The 26,178-nt window shown below is 41.3% G+C and overlaps 1 protein-coding gene across 3 annotated transcripts in view; it reads right to left on the bottom strand.

Moving 5' to 3' along the window:
- LOC116950755 (inactive dipeptidyl peptidase 10) overlaps positions 1–26,178 on the bottom strand; it is a 613,867-nt gene that overhangs the window by 124,688 nt on the left and 463,001 nt on the right. For all 3 annotated transcript variants that reach the window (XM_032968787.2, XM_032968796.2, XM_032968804.2), the window contains exons 6-7: positions 15,638–15,690; positions 9,914–9,995 (exon numbers count right to left, since the gene is read on the bottom strand). In XM_032968787.2, the coding sequence (XP_032824678.1) occupies positions 9,914–9,995; positions 15,638–15,690 (135 nt within the window). The remainder of the gene's footprint in view (positions 1–9,913; positions 9,996–15,637; positions 15,691–26,178) is intronic.

Genomic DNA, 26,178 nt, shown 5'->3' with positions numbered 1-26,178 from the left:
TGAGTAATAACACTTAAATATGCTATGTCCTTCCTGGAACACTGTACATTACATCCCCAAAGCAATTCGAAAATTATAATTTTAGCATTTACATTCCAGGTGCTGCACTGCACAAGTCTCACAATATCAGCACAGATCCTCCTTAAATACATTTATAATGAAGCCTCTCAAAACTTTATATTGTATTATGCAAATCACTGGATATTACCATATTTATTATAACATCAGCTGAAAAGATATTAATTTAGGACAAAAATGTACGTGATTACAAATACCGATGACTTAGGCTGTTATTCATTATAAATGGCCCCCTCAATCATGACATGTCTGAAGAAAGCTGATTACCTTTCAAGTAACTTTTTTTCCCCAATCCATCCACTCAATATGCATGCGTGGCATGGACCACAAAAGTTCGGATTATTTTCAGGCAGGATTTACTACTATAATGAGCCAAGAATGTCTGTGTGTCATGCACGTGACGTCACTCCACGTCGGCCAGCCCCCCTAAACTCATGAACAGGTAACGTCCTCCACATGGACCCCCCTCATTAATAATGAGCGGGTGAATCTCACTCCACATGTAGCACCCCCCTCCCTCATTAATAATTATGAGCAGATGACGTCACTCCACATCGAACAGCCCCCCACATGAATAATCATGAAGTGTCATCTTCCAAATGGACAACCCCACCATTAATATTAATTAGCGGGTTACGTCACTCCACATGGGGGGGGGGGGGGGGGGGCGAGGTGCCTCCTCCCCCCTCCTCAGCGTCAACTTACAACCCTCACTACAAAGGCAGAACCCTCACATCGCGCGATCTCCGTAACGCTATTGAGACATCAGAGTAAAAAGGACGTCATGATGAACAAGGGATTATAACCTTTAAATGAAATGGGTCTGTGTCACCGTGCCCTTACAAATTGCACACGAATTGATGCAATGAATATCACTTCGCATTCTGCTTTTCGCTTGAAAGTTTCAGATTTACTGAAATACACCCGTCCTTGGATGGGCAAAAGGCTAGTTAATTATTGGAAGGGGGAATTTTGATTTAAAGCTTTCGTGACTGCAGGGATTCATATTCTTGGTTCTTTCAGTAAAGTCACGTAGAAGAGAAACAATAAAAGAATAAAAATATAAAAAATAAAATTCTCACGACGTTTCGACTGCAACACAAGCAATCATCATCAGGTGTGAAAACCACGGAGGTAAAAATAATGGATGCGGTCTGAAAGCCACCGTAAGCGTGGACAATCAATTAAGACCCGAAATGGTTTATCAAATCCTTCCAATGATTGCTAAGCCAGAATCCGTCTTCTCGGTTGAAATTGTCTCTGTGTTTGTATATGTGGATAGCCTCATGAACGAATCTCTCATGGTAGCCAGATGGCTTGCAAATAACCTCTGTCTTGGAGAAGTCAATGTCATGTGAGCCTACTAAATTATAACAGTGATCTGCCACGGCCGAGGTGTTGGTCCTACCATTTTTTAGGTCTGCTTTGTGTTCACGAATGCGGTCCGAGACATGTCGTTTGGTTTCTCCAATGTAACTACTACCACAGAGGCAACTTAGTTTGTAGACACCAGGCTACTCTATGTCCGGAATCACATCTTTTACAGATGGAACCAGATCACGGATTTTATGTAATGAGTTGAATCAGACCTGGATCTTGTGTTTATTCAAGATTTTGGAGATCTTTTTTGTAATCCCCGCAATATAGGGTAAAGTGATGGTTTTGAAAGGCTTCTCAAGAGGGTCCTTCTTCATGGTTGGAGTGATAGCTTTGCGGATTGTGTAGTCGGAGTAACCATTAGCCTTAAGAGCTTGGTGTACGTGCTTGAGTTCACTGGCTATGTGTTCCTGGTAGGATATGCATTGGGCTCTATGGTGCAGAGTCTTGATGAGGGAATTCTTCTGGGATGGATGGTGGTGGGAATCCGGTTTCAGGTAAGCATCCGTATGGGTAGCTTTCCTGCAGACAGAGTGGATCATTGAACCATCAGGTCTCTTTTTTATTAGGGCATCCAAAAAAGGTAGTTTGCCATCTTTTTCGACTTCCATGGTAAATCTGATGGCTGGGTGTATGGAATTGATGTGGTCGAGGAATTGGTCTAGAGCAGGCCAGCCATGGGGCCAGATGACAAAAGTGTCATCCACGTACCTCTTCCATAAGGTTGGGAACAGAGTGGCAGTCTGGATGGCGTCAGTCTCAAATTTCTCCATGAAAATGTTGGCTACAACCGGAGATAGAGGGGAGCCCATTGGGGTGCCCTCAGTTTGTTTGCAGAAAGTTCCATTCCAAGTGAAGTATGTATTGGTTAAGCAGTGTCTCACCAGGGGGGGTACCTCAGTGTTTAGTCCTTGAAGAACCAAGTCTTTAATGATTGCGATGGTGTCAGGTACAGGAACTTTGGTGAATAAGGAAACTAAATCAAAACTGACAAGCAGGTCGTCTGGGGACAGGGAAATACCCGTGATTGTCGATACCAGGTGAGTAGAATTTTGTACCGCAGAGGTGGTTTTTCCAGTGAAAGGCTGCAGGATTTCAGACAGAAAACGAGCCAGTTTGTAGGTGGGGGAGTTGATAGTAGAGACGATGGGACGAAGGGGTGTATCTACTTTATGTATTTTTGGTAAGCCGTATAATGTTGGTGGCCTGGCAGCAGAAGGTTTCAACGAGAACTGTTTGGTTTGATCAATTAATGTGGTTGAATCAGAAATGATTTTGTTGGTTTGTATGACGAGGCTGTTGGTGATTTTACCGAAAGAACCAAGAATATATAGGAAGGGTGCTGAATTGTGGTTGTTGGCACTTTATAGAGCATTGACAACAAAGGGGTTTACTGTGAGAAATGAGAAATTGCTGCATAAATTACGCATCCAATGAATTAACTATAGGCCATCAAAACCTGTGTCATTGTTTTTTTATGCCGAATTGATGCCCTGCATGTCTGGATTCTGTGAAGGCATCACATTTACCACAGGAATTAGCAAGAGATGATGAGCAAGTGTGAGTGACTGGTCTTCCAGAGTGGGTTTGCATATATGGGAGAGTACTTAAGGTGTTAAGAAAAACAAAGCTATGAAAACTAATGTTTTTAAACAATTTACCACATCATGGTCACAGTCAATAACGCGTGTATTTCTTAGATAAGCTAAAATTTGTTCTGGAAGCCAAAGTATTTCAAAAATATTGTTATCAAATTATATTGCCTGCGACATTGTTAAATGTGTTTCCGTATCACCATCTATATCGGTGCATATGATATTTATTTGTTTCTCTGCACATACAAGCATCTATTAAAAAATAAACTACCTAAATGGTATTGAGTATTGTGATATCAATGGAACCAGAATGACTGACAGAGGATTATAGGAGTAGAAATTTCTTAGCTGACCTTTTCTTTAAACCCCTAAGTGCTTGTGAAAATGTTTGACATACCACAACATATGAATGCTACATACCTTTGTGTACTATTAAATACAAACTTACAAAAGATGTGTAAAGTTTGTGACAATCTATTTTTATACACTTTGGTTCTTTTGGTAAAGTCACGTAGGTAGAAAAATAAAATAAAACAAAAAATTATATATCACGACGTTTCGATCGCAACACAAGCGGTCGTCCTCAGGCGGAAAAAATAATCCAGTAGTGGAATTGCTGAACCAGCAAGGTTATTTATGTGGCAATGGGCAAGCAAGCGGGGTCTGAGCTGGAAAGGAATTCCATCCCCGGCCGCAAGCACGTCAGTTGTGTTAATGGGAATGATTAGGGACAGAGAGATTAGGGAGAGAGCTTAGTATGAAATGAGCTTCCATCACCGCATAAAAGTATCATCCACGTATATGCGCACAACAGCAGTGTTAATGGGAGATTAGCACTATGTTTATGGGAGAGATTAGGCAGGGAGATTAGAGGGATTAGTAAGTTAATGTCATGTCACAAGCTGTGGCGCTGCCAACTGCGCTGTGAGAGGCAAGCGCGTCCACGCAAGAGAACCACCGCAACGGTGGTCGCGCCAGTGAGACACAAAGCCCATCACACAGCCAGAACTATCGATACATCGAGGCAAAGGAGCAGAAGTGGCCATGTTAGTGAGATCCTAGCCTGTTAATGCAGAGGCACCTAATAGAGCAATGCAACTCAGAGAGTCGGAAATAACAGACAAGCGGCAGGAATAATGGAAGCACCACGGCAAGTTACGACTTTGCTTGGTTAATAACGTCCTTCTAATGATTGCTCGGCTTACACCCATCTTCTCGGTTGAAATCAATTTTGCGTAATTTGTGCACTTCTAAACAGTCGTGAGGACTTCAAATTCCAGTTGTGATTTGACAAAGCCCATCACCTCTCTGGAGTGAATACAATGAGTCCCACGGTTCACAGGTGACTCAAAACTTTGTCATCCTCAGAACAGAATGGCCCCTTCCATTGGAAAGTGGAATTTGCATCACGGGTCGACGGACTATCATTGAGGATGAGTGAAATCCCATTCTCGTGAGAATAGAAAAATACAGCGACTTTGCCATATATATAGCTGAAAGCCACAACAATGTTTAATCTGCGTAACTCCTGCACTCCTGAGGGTTTGTGTGTAGTCAATAGATACACATCCTATATAAGATTAATTTATATATTTTTACGTCTATTTTCTATTACGTTGTGGTCATTTCCATATTGGGAGAAAGGCCACCAAATGTTAACGTGTTTAATTCAGCTACTTTTGACAGTTCCACGTAGAAATATTTAATGGAAATTGTCATAAAATCGCACAAATGTCACTTACATATTCACATTATAACGACAGCATCAGATTGCCTATATATACTGTACAATGCCAAGAAAAAGTGTGTGAACCCCAATGATAATTATGGATTTCCATAGTTTTACCATGAGCCTTCTTGAATCAAAACCGGTCTTTTCTTAAATATCCAATAGGGTTTATATAAACCAATTCCATGTCCTTTGAAATAAAATGATGTCTGATTTAAACAAACTATTAGTAATTAAAGTTCAGGGTATGTGAAAAAGTAAGTGAACCCCTGGTTTCATTAGCTCAATTAAGGGAATAATTAGAATCAGGTGTTTAAAGATCTTCAGGGGTGAGTTTTGGAGGCCCAACCCCATACAAATATTATAAACTTTGTGAGTGTGGTCTTCACCATACAGATGTGTGGAAAAAAGTCATGTCACGATAAAAAATACATCTCTGAGGACCTCAGAAAAATATTTATTGATGCTCATCAGTCCGGAAAGGGTTACACAACCATTTGTAAGGATTTGGAGTTCCACTGTTAGACAGATAGTCTACAAATGGAGAAAGTTCAAGACCACAGTCACTCTACCCAGGAGCGGTAGTCTTACTAAAATCTCTCTAAAAACAAACCAGAAAATAATCAAGGAAGTCACAAAGACCCCAGAGAAACATCCAAGGATCTGCAGGCCACTCTCACCATGACTCAACTATCAGAAAAATATTGAACAAGAATGGTCTTCATCGAAGTATAGCAAAGAGAAAACCACTGCTCTACAAAAAGAACATTGCTGCCCGTTTGAAGTTCGCCAGAGAGCACATAGATGATCCACAAGACTTCTGTAACAATGTTCTCTGGACAGATGAGTCTCAATGAGAAACGTTATGTTTGGCGAAAACCAAACATTGTTTTAGAACAGAAGAACCTCATCCCAACCGTCAAGCATGGTAGTGGGAATGTAATGGTTTGGGGCTGCTTTGCTGCCTCAGTTCCTGGACGGCTTTCCATCGACACAACCATGAATTCTGCATTGTATCAGAATATTCTAGAGAATGTCAGGCCATCGATCTGTGACCTGAAGCTGCACCAAAAGTGGGTTTTACAGCAAGACAATGATCCTAAACATACAAGCAGATCTAAAAAAGAATGGCTGCAAAAGAAGAAATTCCACGTGTTACAATGACCGAGTCAAAGTCCGGACCTAAACCTCAGAGAAATGTTGTTGCAGGACCTGGAGCGAGCTGTCCATGCAAGGCAACCTTTAAATGTCACTGAGTTGAACGAGTTCTGTAAGGAGGAATGGGCAAAAATTCCTCAAATTCGATGTGAGAGATTAACCAACGGTTACAGGAAGCACTTAGTTGCACTCATTGTTGCTCAAGGAGATGTTACCAGTTACTGGATCTAAAGGTTCACATGCTTTTTCAGACATGATGATTGAATGTAGAATAATTTGAGGATAAATGTTTTTGCATCATTTGTTTAATCAGGCTATCATTATCTATTATTATGAATTAGATTGAGATCTAATAACAATAGGTTTGAAATATGTAAAATATGTGAAAACCCTAAGGTGTTAACATGCTTTTTCTCGGCACATTAGATCATTCTATAATGGCCATTTCAGTGATTTCTGGAGAGCATAAATGTTTTCGCGTAGTTAAATGTTCTCCATCTCAAACACTTAACCTATTTCCTTTATGAAATAACCCAGTTTCTTTAGCAACATTTGCGGATTTTTTTCAAGCAATTATACTTGATCAATAACTGTGATTGGTTATTTACCAAATTCTAAAATGTCATCCTGCGGTTGATGAAGTTCATTTTTTTATTGAAACCCGCTTACAGCGTTAACATTTTGCAGTCGGTGCACCGTCAAGAATGAAATAAATAATTCAAATTAAATGCCTTAAAATTGCATTATAAAGAACACGAACGTCTTTTTTGAAATTTTTGAGTTGGCAAATTCTACACATTTGTATACTTACATATTTATTCCACGAAAGTCTAAGATAAAATAACCATTTTTTATACCATTCTGATGGCCATTCAATAAGACCAAATGTATTTGTATTGTCATATATGTAGCATTAGAAGTTTCCACACAGACAACATAACAGCATAATACAAAAATAAGATTTATTTAGCACGTGATAATAAGAAAGCATACAACAATAACAGAGAAATAACAATAGCAATAACAGGATCACCAAAATGGTAACAACAAAAAAGCATAAATATGGAGTTACATCTTCTTTGGTTCTTTCGGTAAAGTCACGTAGAATGAGAATAAAATAATAAATTGATAAAATAAAATAACACAATAATATTCTTACGACGTTTCGGCCACAACACAAGCGGCCTTCATCAGGTGAAGGGACGAGACTGTCTGATGAAGGCCGCTTGTGTTGTGGCCGAAACGTCGTGAGAATATTATTGTGTTATTTTATTTTATCAATTTATTATTTTATTCTCATTCTACGTGACTTTACCGAAAGAACCAAAGAAGATGAATCATTGCAGTCACGAAAGCTTTAAATCGAAATTTATGGAGTTACATATTTATTTTTACTATAGAACACCTTAAAGCGTTTGGACGTAAATGGCCTAATTAACTGAATGAGACTCATTTTAGAGCCACCGTACCACTGCCACTCCTCACTTTCCGTGGTTCACAGTGGCTTTGTCACGTAAAGAGCGAATGAAAGCCACTCTGCCCCCGGTTCCAGGAATCTAGTTAATGACATTTATTAGACCTGATGTAATGAATGTTGCGGAGTAAGTACCATACGCCGTGGTTTACAAATGGCAATGTGGATAGTTTATTAAAATCAATCATTGACAGCACAGCGGGTCAAAATTTGAATCAGACACAAGAACAAATTTGTTCAGAGCAACAGGAAGCTGGGAAATATTATGATTCAAATATGTAGGAATATTTATGGGAAAGTAACACCATTATATTTAAAGCACTGGCTTAAAAGGATGTATGAAGATGAAAACAGACTATGTAATACGCACTGTTTGTGATAAAATACTGGGTCAGAAGTGAGTATTTATTAACGGTTGGCAACAGGATTTATTTGTTGCAAAGGTAAAGGCTGAAAAGAGTAATGCAAAGAACTGCTTGAATGGTTTACACAAACAAGGTCAAATAGCAATTGCTGGGACCGAAATATTTTAAAGAATGTGATGAAAATAACCGAAGTTTATCTGTCAAACGAAGGTCATCCTTCAACAAACAGTAAAACAATTGTTAAGCATCCCAATACAACTTTAGCAATGAGGATAATATTAATTTTAATTCGTTGTATTGGTTATCCATTCGTGTTATAAGATCCACTATAGATTAGAAATGTTCCAAGTAGAAATGATGAGATTAAACAGCAAATGGTGATAAATATCCAATAAACAGTGCTTATATCTATTGGTGGATCTGCACCTATGGTGCAATTCCTCATTCTCATGGAAGGAGCAAATATCTACTAATGAGATATGTATATAGCAGCTGTTTCCTTCTCAACAGATGATACTAACTTCATCTGACCTATGATCATGCTGACTCAGCCCTGACTGGGATTAGAACTTAGGTCTCAAACTTAAAAGCCCTGCGAATCTTCCCATATATATCACAGTCAGGGTTAAACTTTAGGCTACAGATTTTCTCTTAAATTATACTTTATTAGCATGTCCCCAAATACACATTTTCAGCATCAACACTGTCTCCTTATGAATAGAAAGTAAAATCTAGACAGAATAGAAAGTAAATCAGAATAAGAAAATTGAAGTAACTGCATTTCTGATTCCTCAAAACATAGTCCTTATAAATTATATTGTGGAGGTTGAATATAATTTTAATTTGAAACGAAATAATATTAAAATGAACAAAGCAAAACAAACCAGGAAATAACTAAGTAAAGAATAAGGGCATGAAATAATGACAATTTGATGTTTGCTGTGGAAATCGAACAAGAAATAAAATCACAACAGGACAGTGCAGAGAGTGGAACAACATGCTATTTGTTCTGTATTACAATTCTTAAGAGGCCGAGTTTAATAATACCACATATCCAATTTTAAACGTGTGATTGTATGATGTATGTTAACGATTGTATCATTGTGTAGCCATGTATGGAGGCCCATGCATGTCATCCAGAAATCTAGTGAGAATTCTATAAATGACTGCAATGCTGCATGGTGTACAGTATGATCTACAAGTATATGTTTTCCATATTGGTTTTACAGATTGTCAATGTCTTGCAATAGTAGGTCACCTTAGACACGTAGATTAACTTGATTTTTTTGCTGAAACTTAAAGGTCGGGTTGGTGAATACAAGAATAGAGTCTCCTGACACGTTTACAGGAGCGTCCTCTTGAAATGTTTGATCTGGTGGAGTATTAGTGTATGCAGGAGCGTACAACAGTACCAGGAGAAAGCCCACATATACAAGGGGAAAACAATACACACATACATCCAGTAACTGGTGCTATACGGTATTCGACAGGCAAGACCTTTAAAGTAAGCGGACATATCATGGGTATGGTGACTCCAACTTTGCATGAGCCACCAACCCTGATTTCAGCTCGCTGGACTACAGATGTGTACCCAATTTTAAATAATTGGAAAATACGTGGTTGGAAAAAAACTTTGCAAGTCTGTACATGAATGTGTTCTGGTGGCAGGAAAACACACACACGACCTGTACGCCAGATTCTTTAATGCGAGTGTGAAATCAAGTAAATGTTAAGTGAAAAAGGGTAACAAGTTCATGATGAGGAAATAATTGTTGTGTAACACCTATATATAAACAAATGTAAATTTTACCAGGTATGGTCCACTGAGCTATGTACAGTAGCTCTTTTTTAGAAGCGACCTGACCACAAATGATAGCTCAACAAAGTGGCTCATCATTTTTAAATTTATAGTAGTCAAATACTCTAAACGCATGTTTCTAAATGTGGAGGGAAAAACCGGAGGATCCGGAGAAAAATCCACACGACCACAGGAAGAACATGCAAACTCCAAATATACAGCAAAGCCTCAGGGTCTGGATCGAACTCACGACCTCCTGCATACTGGGCAAGGTAGTTATACCGCACGTGCAGATGAGCGCTCTGAGAACGAGTGCGTCAGTCACACTGTGCTGCTCACCAGCTGCTGGCCATGCACTCCCCAGGCGGCGTGCTGCAGCACCGAGTCTTCCACCTCCGGAGGATTCAGCTCGCTTACCTCCCTGAGGATGAACGCCGCCAGACACGCTATCAGCTCACTCAGCAATGCATCAGTCAGCCATGCTCACCACAATGCATCATCAAAGTGAACCACCACAAAATATAATCGGAATTTTAGCCCACCACAAATTATCATCAAAGCAGACCACCACAAAAGACAACCGACCTTGCCACAAAACTCAACCAGCTCAACTACTAATAATCATTAAACCACCCCATCAACAGAAAACAACACAACAAAACAAACCCACTACGAAATATCGTGATAGCAGCCGTTCATAAAAAAACATCAAATGTCACGCCACACAACACTGCTAAACCACCCTTAATCCAGAGGCGGAGCCTAGGATTTTCAGGTAGGGGGGGCAACCCCTCCAGCAATGAAAAATGATAGGAGTTGTTAGTAAGGACTTGTTCCTTGCTTTTTATTCGACGCGTGTGCGTCGATGGCGCATGGCCTGGCAGTATGACATGATTTGATCGTTCGTCACCGTCGCAGCAGTCTCCTTCCCGACATACAGCAGCATGGCGTCATTGAGGTAGTCGGAGCCCATTGCAGTGTGCAAATGCGTCTTTATGATTTTCAGGACGCTGAAGACACGCTCGGCCGTGGCTAACACCACCGACAACGTCAGTATCAGCCGGAGCAATCGGTATACAAGGTGGTAGCCGGCCGTGGCCCGGCCGGTCTGCACCAGCATGACCGATAGTTCAGGGAGCATGCCCACATTCTTCAATAGCTCGTCCTTCTCTATCTCCCTGCCGAAGTGGACCAGCTGCTCATCGAGAAGCATTAGGTCAACGTCAGGAAAGTTGATCATGTTGAACTTGTGGGCCAGCTTCACGAGCTTGTCGACATTGAACGAGGCGAACTGCTTGCGTGGAGAGATACATGCTACTAGGCGGAGCATCTCCATCGACTCGGCACTGAATCTGTAGGCGAACTCGGTCAGTATCTTATCGATCGCTGCGTAGAACAGGTCGACATGTAAAACATGATCATTGGTGTTCATGTGTCCATCGCGACAAGGCCGGCCAGGTCGGATGAAGTTGGCGGTCATATCGGGCACCTCGATCTTGTGGGTCTCACAGAACTGCTGCACCTTGTGGAGCAGGTCGTTGTAGCCGGTAATGCGCATCTCTGTCAGCGCTTCGACGACGCCAATCGACCAACCGCAATGCATTGACGATGTCCTGGTCCTTGGTTTGCAGCGCCTGCGACAGGTCATGCGTGATAAGCAGCATCTTCGCCATTAGGTGAAAGATGAATGCAAACTTGAACATGCACATACCATCGAGCAGGCGCGTTACCTCGACCCGCTGCTCGGACTTTCTGCCGTCCGTCTCCACATGCTGGATGACTTGCATTGTGCGCCGAACATGTCAATCAAGCAACGCAGCGCGCGCTAGAACGACGACCAGCGCATGTCACCTGGGCGCACCAACGCCGTCTCGTGGTTCAGACCACGGCCCGTCTCGACCAGCAGCTCGTTAATCATCGTCGCCACATTGATGATGTCATTGACCAATGTGAAGAACAGGCCAATGTCTGGGACGCCATCCTTGCAAGCAAAAACCAGCGCGAGTTGGAGCTTGTGTGCCCAGCAGTGCCCGTAATAGGCCAAATCGTTCAGCTGCTTGATCAGGGCTTGTAGGCTGTTGATCTCACCGCTCATATTGGACGCACTATCATAGGCCTTCCCGTGGCAGTTGGCGATCGGGCTACCGCGATTGGTCTGCATGTCGGCAATGGATCGCGGGGTGTAGGGGCGCATGTGTCGGTGACGTGCTTCAGGTCGACGAGACGCTCGCGCAGCACACCAGTCTTGATCTAAACGAAGCAGTTAATGAAGGCCAGTTGCTCCTTCTTGTTCGCATCGCACGTCTCATCGGCCATGATGCAGTAGAAAGCATCGGCTTGTTCATCATCGAGGAGCTTTCGGATGATCTGGGCGTGGATGATGTCCTTCTGGATGTCGGGACTAGTCATGATGGCATTCTGCGGGGCACTGTCGAGCGCAACGCGGGCCAGCTCGACATCGTGTTTGCACAGGAACTGAAGCAGCTCGAGGAAGTTGCCATAGTTGAGCAACTCATCCGACTCATTGTGGCCCCAGCAGGCAAGTCCCTGCTTCATCAGGAATCGAATCGCATCGACTGATCCCTCCAACCGAGTCTGATTGTCGGCGATCGCCTGGGCCGTCTGCTTCTCCAGGCCGTGCTTGCCTAGGATGATGTGCATTTCCGTGTTCATCATGTCTCTGGCCTTCTGTACCGCCTGGTTGTGGAGCGACTGCACGCTGCCTTGATGTTTGAGAAGCAGCAATTGCAGCCACCCACCTTATTCCAGGCCGAGAACCCGTCCGAGACGAACGCGTCCGAGCGATTGCGGGACAGGAAGAGGAAGCACGGGAAGAAGTAGATCGATTCGGTGTGGAATGAGTATTCGAGCCAATTGTACGTCTCAAACCACAATGGCTGCAGGCGGCGCTTTTTTCATCCCATCATCTTTGACGGGTACATGCTGCCATCCGACGAACGGGGGCGTGGAACGAACAGGCCCTGCATCAGGTGCGAACGAAAGATCTCGTTGACACTGTTCGGGTCGGCGTGTTTTTTTTTAAATAAGGGGGCTGATGTAGTGTAATAGCGCCGGCTGGTGGACAGCAGCGGCAACTGTGGTAGACAGATAGTGCACACGCCAGCGAGGGTGTGCACGGTGTATGGGCAGAGGGGAGGAACTAGGGTAAGGGTCATGAAGGACCCCGTCTGGAGACCCTGGAACCTGATAGCAGGTTCGAGAATGGAGGCGTGGTAAGAGTAGAGCCAAGCCACGCTGGGAGCATAAAAGGAGCCGAGAGTGGGAGCTTGAGGCTGCCGGTTCTGGGAATGGACTTATCTCGTTGTTGCTGTCATCTCATTGTCGTCGTTGCTAAACGTCTTTGCTAGATATTGCGCTACGAAGGTTAGTAGTTGGCTATGTCAGTCAGCGCCATCAGTGTTAGACGGCTAGTGTTGTTTACAGGCTTGGCTAAGCTATTGTGGAGAGTGTGTGGACGAGACCGTGAAAGTTGTTAATAAAGAAATTGCCTCCTAGAAACTATGTCTCTGAATTGTTGACACTACACATATAAAATTAAATGCAATGATTTCTCTTCAGAGCATAAAAAAGCATCACATTCAGAATATACAAGGCAGTGTAGTGAAAATACTGGAATTATGGTGTGTGAAATGTTGCATATGAACAGCATCAGATAATTAATTTGAAGCGTTGATTAAAAGTGCAATTTCTGTATATTCATATCATCAGATACCATGAAGAGATATACTAGGCCTTAGATCAATCTGTCACAGTGCTCTAAGAGCACGGGGTGTGCTCATATTTCCATTGGTGGCCTTGATGCAATGGAGGGAAATTCCACATTAATATTGCAGAGGAAACGTTTCTCTGTACGCCAGTCAACAGATGACGTCCCAAAATCGCAGCATTCAATTTATTGACAGGAGATGCATAACTGACTACCTTGATGCCTGGCTGTGAGTAGGGGTTGGAACATGGTATTTTTCATAGCAAAATTAAATTCACAGTGCCTCCATACCAAATGGAATGCGTAGAGCAAAAACGCAATGTACCATCCACTTCTGCAATGTCCGTGATTCCACAAAATGTTGAACGATGCAATTCCCAGCTGTCAATCACAATTGAATACCTGTCTGAGCTCTGAGGAGCATTTTCCATAACATAAACATAATATATAATGACCATATTTTTGTCACTCCTTATACGCCTCTATAAAAGCAGTCCTCGAGCTCTATTCGAGACTACTTTTTCAGGGGAGCTGAGCTTTACTTCTCCGAACGTCTATACAGTCTAAGTGTAACGACTGCCACACTCGTAATTGATATGGCTATCTTCAGCCCTGATGGTTTCCACTAATATGAGTCTTCAACGATCAACTCTGATGGTTTCCACTTTGTTGATCTCGAACAGTTGTTCCCGATGTCGTCCACCTCTGGTAGTCGAATAGTCCCCAAGTAAGTGCCCCGACCGCGGGCCTCGCTCCCCCTTATATACTCGCTCGGCCGCGCCACTATCGGACAGTGGGCCCGCCCCACTTAATTATACAGTGCCTTCCAGCCACCTGTTTTCAACCATCTCAACTCGCCCTTCCAGAACCTTCTCATGTACAGTCCCCTACATATGTACGTTTAACTTCTTTAGCACCATACGTAGCCAACCGTGCTAATCGGTGGTGCGGAGAAAGGACAACAAACTAAGCACAGAAAGCAGTTTTAAAGAAATTAGATTTCAATCTAGATTTAAAAGTGCATAGCTCCAGTGGCTTCCTCATATCAGAAAGTAAAGCATTCCAGACGGCTGCAGAAGCGCATCGGAAAGCACACGATGCAGTGAGCATCTTTGTTTGATGGGTAGCCAAAAGCCACTACGAGGATGACCGGAATTCGCGTGATGGTTTATGTTCCTTGACGAGATCAGCAAGGTATTGTGGTTCATTTGTGGCAAGCACTTTATATGTAATGAGTGCGACCTTACTATGTATGTATATACTTGAGTATCTAATGTAAACACGAGTAAGACATCGCGTTATTTTTTTTATTTAGTCAACCTTTCACCAGTACAGCATTATCTATCATGACACTGCCGTATACGAATATTTATTCACCTCTCTTTGGTTCATAACCAGTTAAATAGTTTTTAGTTTATATCTGTGCATCACATGCATGCTGACCATGTTTTATCTTGATTTGAAGCTTTCGTGACTGCAGGAATCCATACTCTTTGGTTTTTTCGGTAAAGTCACGTAGTTAGAAATAAAATAAAACAAATCACGACGTTTCGATCGCAACACAAGCGACCTTCATCAGGTGGCACCGATACAGCAGGACAACCGCTGACATAGGAGAAAGAGCTGCTGACAACAAGAGTTTATAAAGGGTTGTGGTGGGCCCAACCCAAAGGTAAGTGGGCGGAGCTTCTCTCTGCCTTCCACAGGTACAACTTCTCTCTGCCTTCCACCGATCACCTGCGCCCACCCCTTTTCTTCCTTCTCTTGCTCCACCCACTTACCCTTGGGTTGGGCCCACCACAACCCTTCATAAACTCTTGTTGTCAGCAGCTCTTTCTCCTATGTCAGCGGTTGTCCTGCTGTATCAATGCCACCTGATGAAGGTCGCTTGTGTTGCAATCGAAACGTCGTGATTTGTTTTATTTGATTTCTTTACCAAAAATAACCAAAGAGTATGGACCATGTTATAGATGTGACTTTGGGCCGCAGTATGTGCTCATTGTGTCAAATTTCACTGGTTGCAGAGCATAATCTGCTGTTGATACGGCATTATGTCATGTGCTGTGAGGGCTGATCAGTGAAATCTTGGGCCCCAGGGCAACGTTACATATCATTCATACCAGTGTCAGAGTCAGTGGTAAGACTTGCAGCCCTGCAGAAGTATTTTGGGTTTCACTTAAAAAAATTTGACTCACCAAAGTATGTCTTAATACAATATGAACATTCAGTGCTGCTATATGAGGCAGGAATACTTCCTACCCATGGGATCTTACACAGTTTGGGCCTTGAGTATACGTTCCAGCTACTTTAGAATAACAGTGGGTGATGTGCTCTACCTGGTGTGGATGTTGTAGATGGAGTACGATGCCACATATGAATGTCGATAAACCTGCAACACACATGGAAACATGATCATTACTACAAATTAAATTTACACCTGAAGGAACTGACGAAATAACTTAATTTAAAGCAGGCACTTCTCACATCAGCTGAGAAACCGTCAACCCACCTTCACTTCATGTCACGATCAGTGATTGCAGATTAATCTTCTGTCCGTAGTTAATTTATCATATTTAAAAGATGCTGTGAAGAAGCTAAGCTATTTGTTGTATGTTCCAACGATTTCTAACCTTCTACAAAGTTGCAGTATGTTCGAATTTGCAATATCATTGTTGCCATTTTCTACAGTGGTGGCACTAACATTACCCTTGGGCTGGACTGTATATAATCTAAAGACAACATTTATTCGTGAAGTTAATTGTCTCCATTGAAGTTCGTGCAATATTGATGAGCCAGGCATCTAATTGCAATCATTACACTGTGGAAATTTACACGATCACTGCTCTTAGAATAGTTGCAAACTCATTCCCCCAAGACGAGACACAAGTTTATTAAACCCACTCTACATGGACATCTCATCCATACTTTGCACACGTTGAAAGAACTTGTATGCCAATTACTTTTCCCTAAAACCTCTAAACCAAGCAGTTTAGTTTCCTCCTATATTTATGTTTCTCACATACACATACTTTGGAGATATAAGTGAACAATTAACAGGCTGCTGTTTTATTAATTGTTTCTGTTTCCATCAAAATTTAATTGCTCGGAATACTTGACGCAACAGAAAGACAGACGAGTCTCTATCAGCACGAACGAACGTTACGTTTCCGAAACGCAACTCTAATGCACACTAGTGCGCATTTACAATGTTTATTTATTCAATACACATAAGAGTAAAAATACACACTTTATTTCAAACCTTCACGTGTTTTTAATTATATATGTACAGGTGTTATGTATGCAATCTATACTCCATATACATTATTCCAGATGTTACACAAGCTAAAAGTCTCAGGACACACAAGCAAGTAACCCATTGCAGGATGCAGTTAATGACAAAGAGAAATTAATCTACTGATTGACTTGAAATTGCACTGGCAGGGGGTGCATAATGCTTTGACTCTAACAATTTCAGTTGGTTACCTCCATGTATTCTCTTAAAGACATTTTATTTAAACAGAAATCTATTCTAAATGTAAGGTCAACAAACGATTTTCATAGTTAACTGTGTTCAAGACAGACATACACACATTTTATAACAATAATATGAATAAATCTTGACTTAAAGCTTTCGTGACTGCAGGAATACATATTCTATGGGTCTTTCGGTAAAGCCACGTAGATAGAAGAATAATAAAAAAATATCACGACGTTTCGATCGCAATACAAGCAATCGTCTTCAGGTGAAAAAATACAGCTAGTGATATTTTAATTTGTTTTCTATCTACGTGGCTTTACCGAAAGACCCATAGAATCATATATTTTTTCGGTCCATAAATGGTAAATGTTCTCGCCAAATAACACAACAGTTCGGATTAACCTTTAAAACTGGTCAACTAAAGCTTCATAGGTACATACCATAATCACATTTTGCACCAGAGACAACTTTTGAGCGAAGTTAACGGCTTTTGTCCTGTTGCCACTCTGGGACAAGGGCTCCAAGTCACGTGATTGTTTGACTGGGATTTGTCTTCTGGAAAAAGCAGGATATTTGCAATTATTCCTAAGTCGATGCGTCAGCGGCTGTGTCATCACAACGAGCTGAGAGAAAATGTAAACGTTTGTCTTTCATAACGCCGATTTGAGAAAGTAATGCAAGCGCCAGTTCAGCCAGCGCTCTCTTCATTGGTCCCAAGTAACCTCTCACAACCTTCATAAACCGCATCTACTGCTCAATGAATACCTTGGTAAATAAGAGTTTAGATAATGCCTCAGTACAAAAAATATGCATGAGGTGCTTTAGGGCTTAGAAAATAGATACATCCACCCCTTCAATCAATGGTAGGTAATAGGGATGAGTGTCAGATAAAATTGTGTAGGATTTTAAAGGACAATTTTGGATCTTTTTCAGATTTCATTATATACTAATTTAAACGTCTTCATGCTAACAATAGTGACATCACCTGATGCCACCTGACATCACTTTTAGTGGGAAAAAGCATGAAAGTGAAACCATATGAGTGATATAACTGGTTTTCAGATGAATCTGAAAAAAAATATTTAGCTCGTCTGAAAATATCTTATATATAAACCTGGTTTTTGTTTTTTCGGATTAATATAAATATTGGAAACATGCTTCCTAGATATATTGGGTATTGATCTGTTGGCATTGTTCCTGGTGTGTCATAACTACCCAAAGGAAGTGCAGTGTTGGGTAAAAAAGTGGAGAATTCGGTGCAGCAGTTAGTTTGGACGCGGCGCTGCCAAACAACGGGACTGCAGGTGCCCCCTTTATTTTGCTCAGGAGTTCATAAAGAGAGGGACCTACAGGAGCAATCACTCACCAATTTTAGTTCCATTCAGGGTAAACCAGGTGGAGAATGTGCTTCCTGCTCCCCGTGAGCTGAAGTCTCCGAATAAACACAGCGGTGACTCAGCTGGGGATGCACGGAACACGGAAAGTGGCAGTGCTTCGTGCTGATAGGTCATACTGCCTGGAAGGAGTCCATATGTTCTCATTACACAGGAAGCCCTCGCTGGGGGAATGTCCTCTCTTGGAAAATTCTTAATTAACCCTTGAGTATATTCCACCTCCAGCAAAAAGCTTTTTCTCCAATCATGCGCAAACACGCATTCACATTTGCAGGTTTTATTCTTCTTTTGAAAATGAATCGCAAATGCAAATGTTAAATTGGTCAAATGAATAATTATCCAATGCAATGGGTAAACATTTATTGCTAGACTCTCCGGCGATATCATTACAAGCCAAGCCTCACTTGTACGGCATGCGAGTTGTGTCTACTTCAATAGTTGCGTATGCCTCAGTCAAATCAAGTTATCAAGTGCAGTGAGCTGATGTTCTCAGCTCCTTCCCCAAATATCAATTAATGCATAAAAAAAACAATGGTGACATTTAGATTTGCACATAATTCGATCTCAAAAGTTATCCAAAGAATTAAGGATGGAGTTGATATTCATTTTCTCAGGAACAGTTTAGAGACTGTAATTTGGTAGAGTACCAGTAATTTATTGCTCTTCAGTCAATATAGTACTTCTTGATCAGAAGTCAATCGTGGGTTTCCTATAGATAAGACTAGTTCCCACCACAGTAATGTGGAATTTCCACCATAGGATAGGATAGCTCTGGATAGCCCCTGAAGATGAGAATCACTCAACACTCAATCCAGTATGGAGACACACTTTGCCTTATTTTTGTAAATTACATCCCAAAAGGATCTCAGATGTCACTTCAAGATTATCCTCTAGGCTAAGATGTGCTCAGCTGCTGCATGGCGTCATGGGAAATGGTCGTTCTCTTTACCTAAATATCAATAGCACATTTGATAGTAATTAGTGAATAAAATGCCACGAAACATCCATAAAAATAAATAATTTTAGTTGTATAGTCTATTGTTCAATAATGTGAAGTGATATTTAATTATCATACATTTGACATGTTTACATTGATGTCAGTGTTTTTACATAGCGATTAAAAATACTGAATCTTGTTACTGAAAAAATCCCCTTGTCCAATCCCATTGACTAATCCCCCACATTTTTAGTGTTTGACTTAACCTCTAATCTGAGCGAAATGCTGAAGCACATTTCTTACTGGGCCATAAACCCTCCGCAGTGTGGCATTAACTGGAGGCCAATATATTAAGGCAACGTTGCAGCATCCCCCATTAGAAAAATCGGTGCTTCATATCGACATTGTGAGAATTTCTAAAAAGGTCAGCTGTTGGAATGAACCTCCATCTCTCGTATTTCTCCTGGTCCACGATGTGCATGGTGAACAATCTCACGTACATTTAAATGTCATGAAGTAAATGGAGCAAAAAAATGCACATCAAACACACACCCTTCAGATGCAACAAAAGGGTAATGTTTTCCATGAAGTAAACACAACCAGGTAAAATTTATGACAGAGACAGTCTCAAGGCTTCACAATGGTCAAAGTGAAGGCTATGCTGTTTTCACACAGGAGAAATCAGAAAATCCTTTACATATAGGTACGATTTAAAACGTACAGAAAATAAGTATTGGTATTGCATTTTCCGTAGGTTTATCAATGGATTTGCAAAATCACATACAAAACTATATATAAAATTCAGAAATGTTTTTTCGCAGCTTCGATAAATCACAGAAGAGAAGAAATCATCCAGCTGTGAAAAATAACTGACTACCAACTGTTTTTTTTTTTATAAATGCATGTACAAAGCCACAAGGTGGAAAATGTGTCCAGGTGGCAGACCTGGCATATTTTATTGGCAGACAAATGAATAAATGACTAATCACTATCTTCTTGGCTCTTTCGGTAAAGTCACGTAGAAATGAAATAAAATAATAAAAATAAAACATAATAAAATAAAAATTCTCACGACGTTTCGGCCACAACACAAGTAGCCTTCCTCAGGTGAAGAGACAGAACTGTCGGGAAGACAGCGCTTCAGTGAACACAGCCAAGCTTTGGCCGCGTCTTTTAAGCTGGGTGGGAGGAACAGAGCGCCTTGACCAAGGAGTTTACATATCAACAGAATAATTTAGCATTGAAGTAGCTATGTTAATGTGTTGGATTAGCATGATGTTAAAGTCAGAAATTAGCATGTAACTGGGGGATTAGCATGATGTTAGTGTGAGGGATTAGCATGTAACTATGTCGGAACTATGTCGGAAAAAGTGGCAGTTTCTTTTTTCTTTTCAACGTTAGCACCACTGTGGTTAGCACCACGGAAAGCGATGAGCTTTGTTCAGACGGACGAGTCCATCTATGCTCGGAACGGAGGAGGGAGGAGAGAAGAAACAGCAACGATGGGCTGCTCTGTCCTGTGTTGCATTACTACTATGCTACAAACTAAACTACTATACATTACAATATTATACCTTCCAATCTAAACTACATTGTATAATATCGTATACACAGCCCAATGTAAGCTCTAACATTATGCATTATATTGATATTCCTCCAACTAATTTTTTTCTAAATTACACGACTATGCACTTTAATATACACTGCCATAGACAAACCCCACCCTTGAATTATACAATGCGTTACTATACACTACCCTATACTTTAGACTATAAAATATTAGACTTGTAATATTACACTATGTTATTCTACCATCCCTACTGTGTACCACACTGCTGTATATTCACTATACAATTACGATACTATATATTGCCTTATGAATTATGTTAAACATTACACTGTTATACTATTTTATTATTATACATGCTATAAACCATACCATTGACCGTCGTGTGAAAGGTACTAAGAGGCAGTGCCAGCGAATGGACTGTGGTCTGAAAGTCACCGTAAAATAACAATCAATCAAGAACCGAAATGGTTTATAACGTCTTTCCAATGGTTACTAAGCCAGAATCCATCTTCTCGGTTGAAATTGTCTCTGTGTTTCTATATGTGGATGGCCTCATGAACGAATCTCTCATGGTAGCCGGATGGCTTGCAGAGAACCTCTGTTTTAGAGAAGTCAATGTCATGTGAGTCTACTGAATTATAACAGTGATCCGCCATGGCTGAGGTGTTTGTTCTACCGTGTTCAAGTCTGCTTTATGTTCACGGATGTGGTCCGAGATATGTCGTTTGGTTTCTCCAATATAGCTGCTACCACAGAGGCAACTTAGTTTGTAGACGCCCGGGTACTCTATGTCTGGAACCACATCTTTTACCGACGGAACCAGATCACGGATTTTATGTACTGTGTTGAATCGGACCTGGATCTTGTGTTTATTCAGGATTTTGTGACCCCCGCAATGTAGGGTAAGGTGATGGCTTTGAATGGCTCCTCAAGAGGGTCCTTCTTCATGGTTGGAGTGATGGCTTTGCGGATTGTGTAGTCGGAGTAACCATTAGCCGTGAGAGCTTGGTGTACATGCTTGAGTTCACTGGTAATGTGTTCTTGGTCGGAGATGCATTGGGCTCTATGGTATAGAGTCTTGATGAGGGAATTCTTCTGGGATGGATGGTGGTGGGAATCCGGTTTTAAGTAAGCATCCGCATGGGTAGCTTTCCTGTAGACAGAGTGGCTCATTGAACCATCAGGTCTCCTTTTAATTAGGACATCCAAAAAGGGTAGCTTGCCATCTTTTTCGACTTCCATGGTAAATCTGATGGCTGGGTGTATGGAATTGATGTGGTCGAGGAATTGGTCTAGAGCAGGCCGGCCATGTGGCCAGATGACAAAAGTGTGATCCATGTACCTCTTCCATAAGGTCGGGCGTAGAGTAGCAGTCTGGATGGCGTCAGTCTCAAATCTTTTTTTCCATGGAAACGTTGGCTACAACTGGAGATAGGGGGGAGCCCATTGGGGTGCCCTCAGTTTGTTTGTAGAAAGTCCCATTCCAGGTGAAGTATGTCTTGGTTAAGCAGTGTCTCACCAGGGGGGGTACATCAGTATGCAGTCCTTGATGAACCAAGTCTTCAATGATTGCGATGGTGTCAGGTACAGGAACTTGGTGAATAAGGAAACCACATCAAAACTGACAAGCAGGTCGTCTGGGGACAGGGAAATACCCTTGATTGTCGATACCAGGTGAGTAGAGTTTAGTACCGCAGAGGTGGTTTTTCCAGTGAAAGGCCGCAGGATTTCAGACAGAAAACGAACCAGTTTGTAGGTGGGGGAGTTGATAGTAGAGACGATGGGACGAAGGGGTATATCTTCTTTATGTATCGTTATAAACCATTTCGGTTCTTGATTGTTATTTTACGGTGACTTTCAAACCGCAGTCCATTCGCTGGTACTGCCTCTTAGTACCTTTCACACGACGGTCAATGGTATGGTTTATAGCATGTTGTATAATAATAAAATAGTATAACAGTGTAATGTTTAACATAATTCATAAGGCAATATATAGTATCGTAATTGTATAGTGAATATACAGCAGTGTGGTACACAGAAGGGATGGTAGAATAACATAGTGTAATATTACAAGTCTAATATTTTATAGTCTAAAGTATAGGGTAGTGTATAGTAACGCATTGTATAATTCAAGGGTGGGGTTTGTCTATGGCAGTGTATATTAAGGTGCATAGTCGTGTAATTTAGAAAAAGTTTAGTTGGAGGCATATGAATATAATGCATAATGTTAGAGCTTACATTGGGCTGTGTATACGATATTATACAATGTAGTTTAGATTGGAAGGTATAATATTGTAATGTATAGTAGTTTAGTTTGTAGCATAGTAGTAACGCAACACAGGACAGAGCAGCCCATCGTTGCTGTTTCTTCTCTCCCCCCTCCTCCGTTCCGAGCATAGATGGACTCGTCCGTCTGAACAAAGCTCGTCGCTTTCCGTGGTGCTAACGACAGTGGTGCTAACGTTGCAAAGAAAAAAGAAACCGCCACTTTTTTCCGACATAGTTACATGCTAATCCCTCACACTAACATCATGCTAATCCCCCAGTTACATGCTAATTTCTGACTTTAACATCATGCTAATCCAACACATTAACATAGCTACTTCAATGCTAAATTATTCTGTTGATATGTAAACTCCTTGGTCAAGGCGCTCTGCTCCTTCCATCCAGCTTAAAAGACGCGGCCAAAGCTTGGCTGTGTTCACTGAAGCGCTGTCTTCCCGACAGTTCTGTCTCTTCACCTGAGGAAGGCTACTTGTGTTGTGGCCGAAACGTTGAGAATTTTTATTTTATTGTTTTATTTTTATTATTTTATTTCAATTCTACGTGACTTTACCAAAAGAACCAAGAAGATGAATCCCTGCAGTCACGAAAGCTTTAAATCGAGACTTACCACTAAATCACCACAAGTGCACTCAATCTGATTCATTAATAGATGAGTGACCACCAGAGCTTACCAGGTGTACCAGGCATGGGCCTGCGAGGTGTGGTCAGGAGATGGCAGTGCCGAGTGTCACCCCCTCATATTCATGGGTTTTATCTGGGTACTTTAGTCTATATCCACATTAAGCCGCTCATTAATGAATGGAATTGGTTAAGCATAAAAACATAGGGCCCTCTTGGGACACTGTGAGGCTTTCCTAATTGTCATAATTCCGATTATTCATCCAATATTTATCAGTTACATTTGACAGGCCCTTAAACGTGTCATTAGACTGTTTAGAGTATCAGACATACATATATTTTTCACCTTTATATGTCAAGTCAACTGAATGTTAATTCATTACACAGAAAGTCCTGTTTAGTCAGTTACCTAGCTAGTTTGTAGGGGAGATCTGTGGTGCATCAGCACAGAACAAGAACAACATCAGAGTGATCCATACGGAGGAACAGGGAACATCGGAACAGAACGTGTCAGAGGTGCAGCCAAAAAAAGAACAAAAATGTACAATGTTAACAAATTAAACGGGCATATTTATTCAAAAACCAAGGATGATGTAAGTAATGGTTGGAGAGGATATGAGAGAAATGTGCTCATCAGCAAGCCACCGACTCTGCATTGCCACAAATATTCTGAAGATATACGGATCTTTTTAACCATTTCCCGTTTCGATGACTTATGTGTATGTCATCATTTTTCTTTTGATTACGTTATGATGACGTAAGTAAGATAACATGCAGGAGGGCGTGTGGGACAGTTTGGCACTAGCTATCATAGAGTGCGTTCGTGTGGCTACAGTTCTCTGCGGTAAGTACAATGTATTAAAAAACAGCGGCGCTATGTCTATCTAAATAAAATTTACGCTAACCGCTTGCACGTTCTGAGATTCAGCTGTGAACGGGACCCACCCTGCAACTTACAGACATCTCGGAATGGGAAAGAGTTAAAAGTTCACCAGTGACCCATACCAAAAAATGACTCATAAACACCCTGCATGTACAGGCAATGCTTCTGAATGAAAGGCATTAGCCTTTCTTGAATGCTGTCAGCTGAATAATTGAATAAGCATTTGTTCGTGCGTAACATAGTGCTTATTTATTTAGTTAGATTTGCTATCGGTTTACTTAAAGCAGCATGAACAACATTTCTCAATGTACCTTATCTGGGTCTGGTGATGCGATGTCAAAGTGTTCGACTGATATTTGGAAGGTCATGCAGTGAAAATCCTGGTCAGCCCATCATCCCTTTGAGGACAGTAAAATATCTACGACTTGACGAGAAGTAAATAGTGTATATCCTCTTAAGGAACTCGCCTGTGCCATACGAGTGTGGATTTCCATAACTTATTAGGACCACAAGTGGATATGAGAAGCACCCAATGCACATTTTCCCATGAAGACACTTTCACACCTATCTTGTATGCCGATTTATGAACGAGATGTTATATATCACGCATTGTAACAATGATCAACATAACATGTCAGAATTATGGTGGTGATGAAGATGGTGTATGCCGACAAATATTAATAGATGTTCTTAACATTGTTCATATATGATGTGTAATATATAAACACATATAAAAATGTTTACGAATGTTAATGCACGCACCTTATAAAAAACTATCTGGAGCTGATCACAATAGGAATATCCGATTACAGAGACATCCTGGTTCGCACGGGAGTGGTTCGTGCACATATCATTCGCTGCAGCATATTATTATTGCAGGAGAGCTCCCAGGCCCTCAAAACATCGAGCATCACAGGCAGGGAAAAAAGACAGTTGGGAGGTAGTACATGGGTCTGAGTGACCTGCTGCGCACTGCCCGTGGCTTTGTGCGCTATAGGGAGCAGTGGGATGAATGTGCCTGTCAAACGGTTCACGGCTGCATACACTGGTTGCCATTAATACCGCGGCAGCAGTGAGACTTCTGAATGATGGAGCGCGTCCAGGCCTCTCGCTGTGAGAATGTACATGTACAGGCACCCATGTGTTCGCGCATCGCAAAGTGAAGAACGTTTTCGCAATGCTCTACGCAGCGGCATTAATATAACAACGTGGAATCTGCAAGCTATATTATTAATTCAATGTATGATATTACACGCGATGACATCGGTAAAATGCTCGGGGTTTAATGTAAAACATATAAGTTACCCATATTCAGAGTTTCCTAGTGTTGTGGTTAAAGTGCTTGACTTGTGCGTTTATATTCTGATAAGAGTCAACTCAGCCTATAATATCTCTGGGATTGATAAAAGCGAGTACCACTTTGTGATAAGTCAACAGTAGTTCTCTTAAAATGAACTTGGTACCTGCCGCAAGCATCTGTAAATTCCACCATTGGATCAGGGTCATGAATAATGAATAGCATCATCCCATTGCTCATAAGAGCATAGAAAACATGTATTCATTCATAATGTTTCGTTAATAATTAGCTTTGAATGAACAGACATGAATTTATTAATTGCTAGATAACAATTATTATTTAATTAAAAATACCAAAAATAAAAATTAAGGGGTGTTTCCAGTTTCAAAGGAGTGTCGTTTAGTCTCTGAAAAA

The sequence above is a fragment of the Petromyzon marinus genome, chromosome 2, assembly GCF_048934315.1.
Source record: "Petromyzon marinus isolate PM22_M1 ecotype Great Lakes invasive population chromosome 2, UKy_Petmar_22M1.pri1.0, whole genome shotgun sequence".
Lineage (NCBI taxonomy): Eukaryota > Metazoa > Chordata > Hyperoartia > Petromyzontiformes > Petromyzontidae > Petromyzon > Petromyzon marinus.
This window is presented reverse-complemented; position numbering and strand designations above follow the sequence as displayed.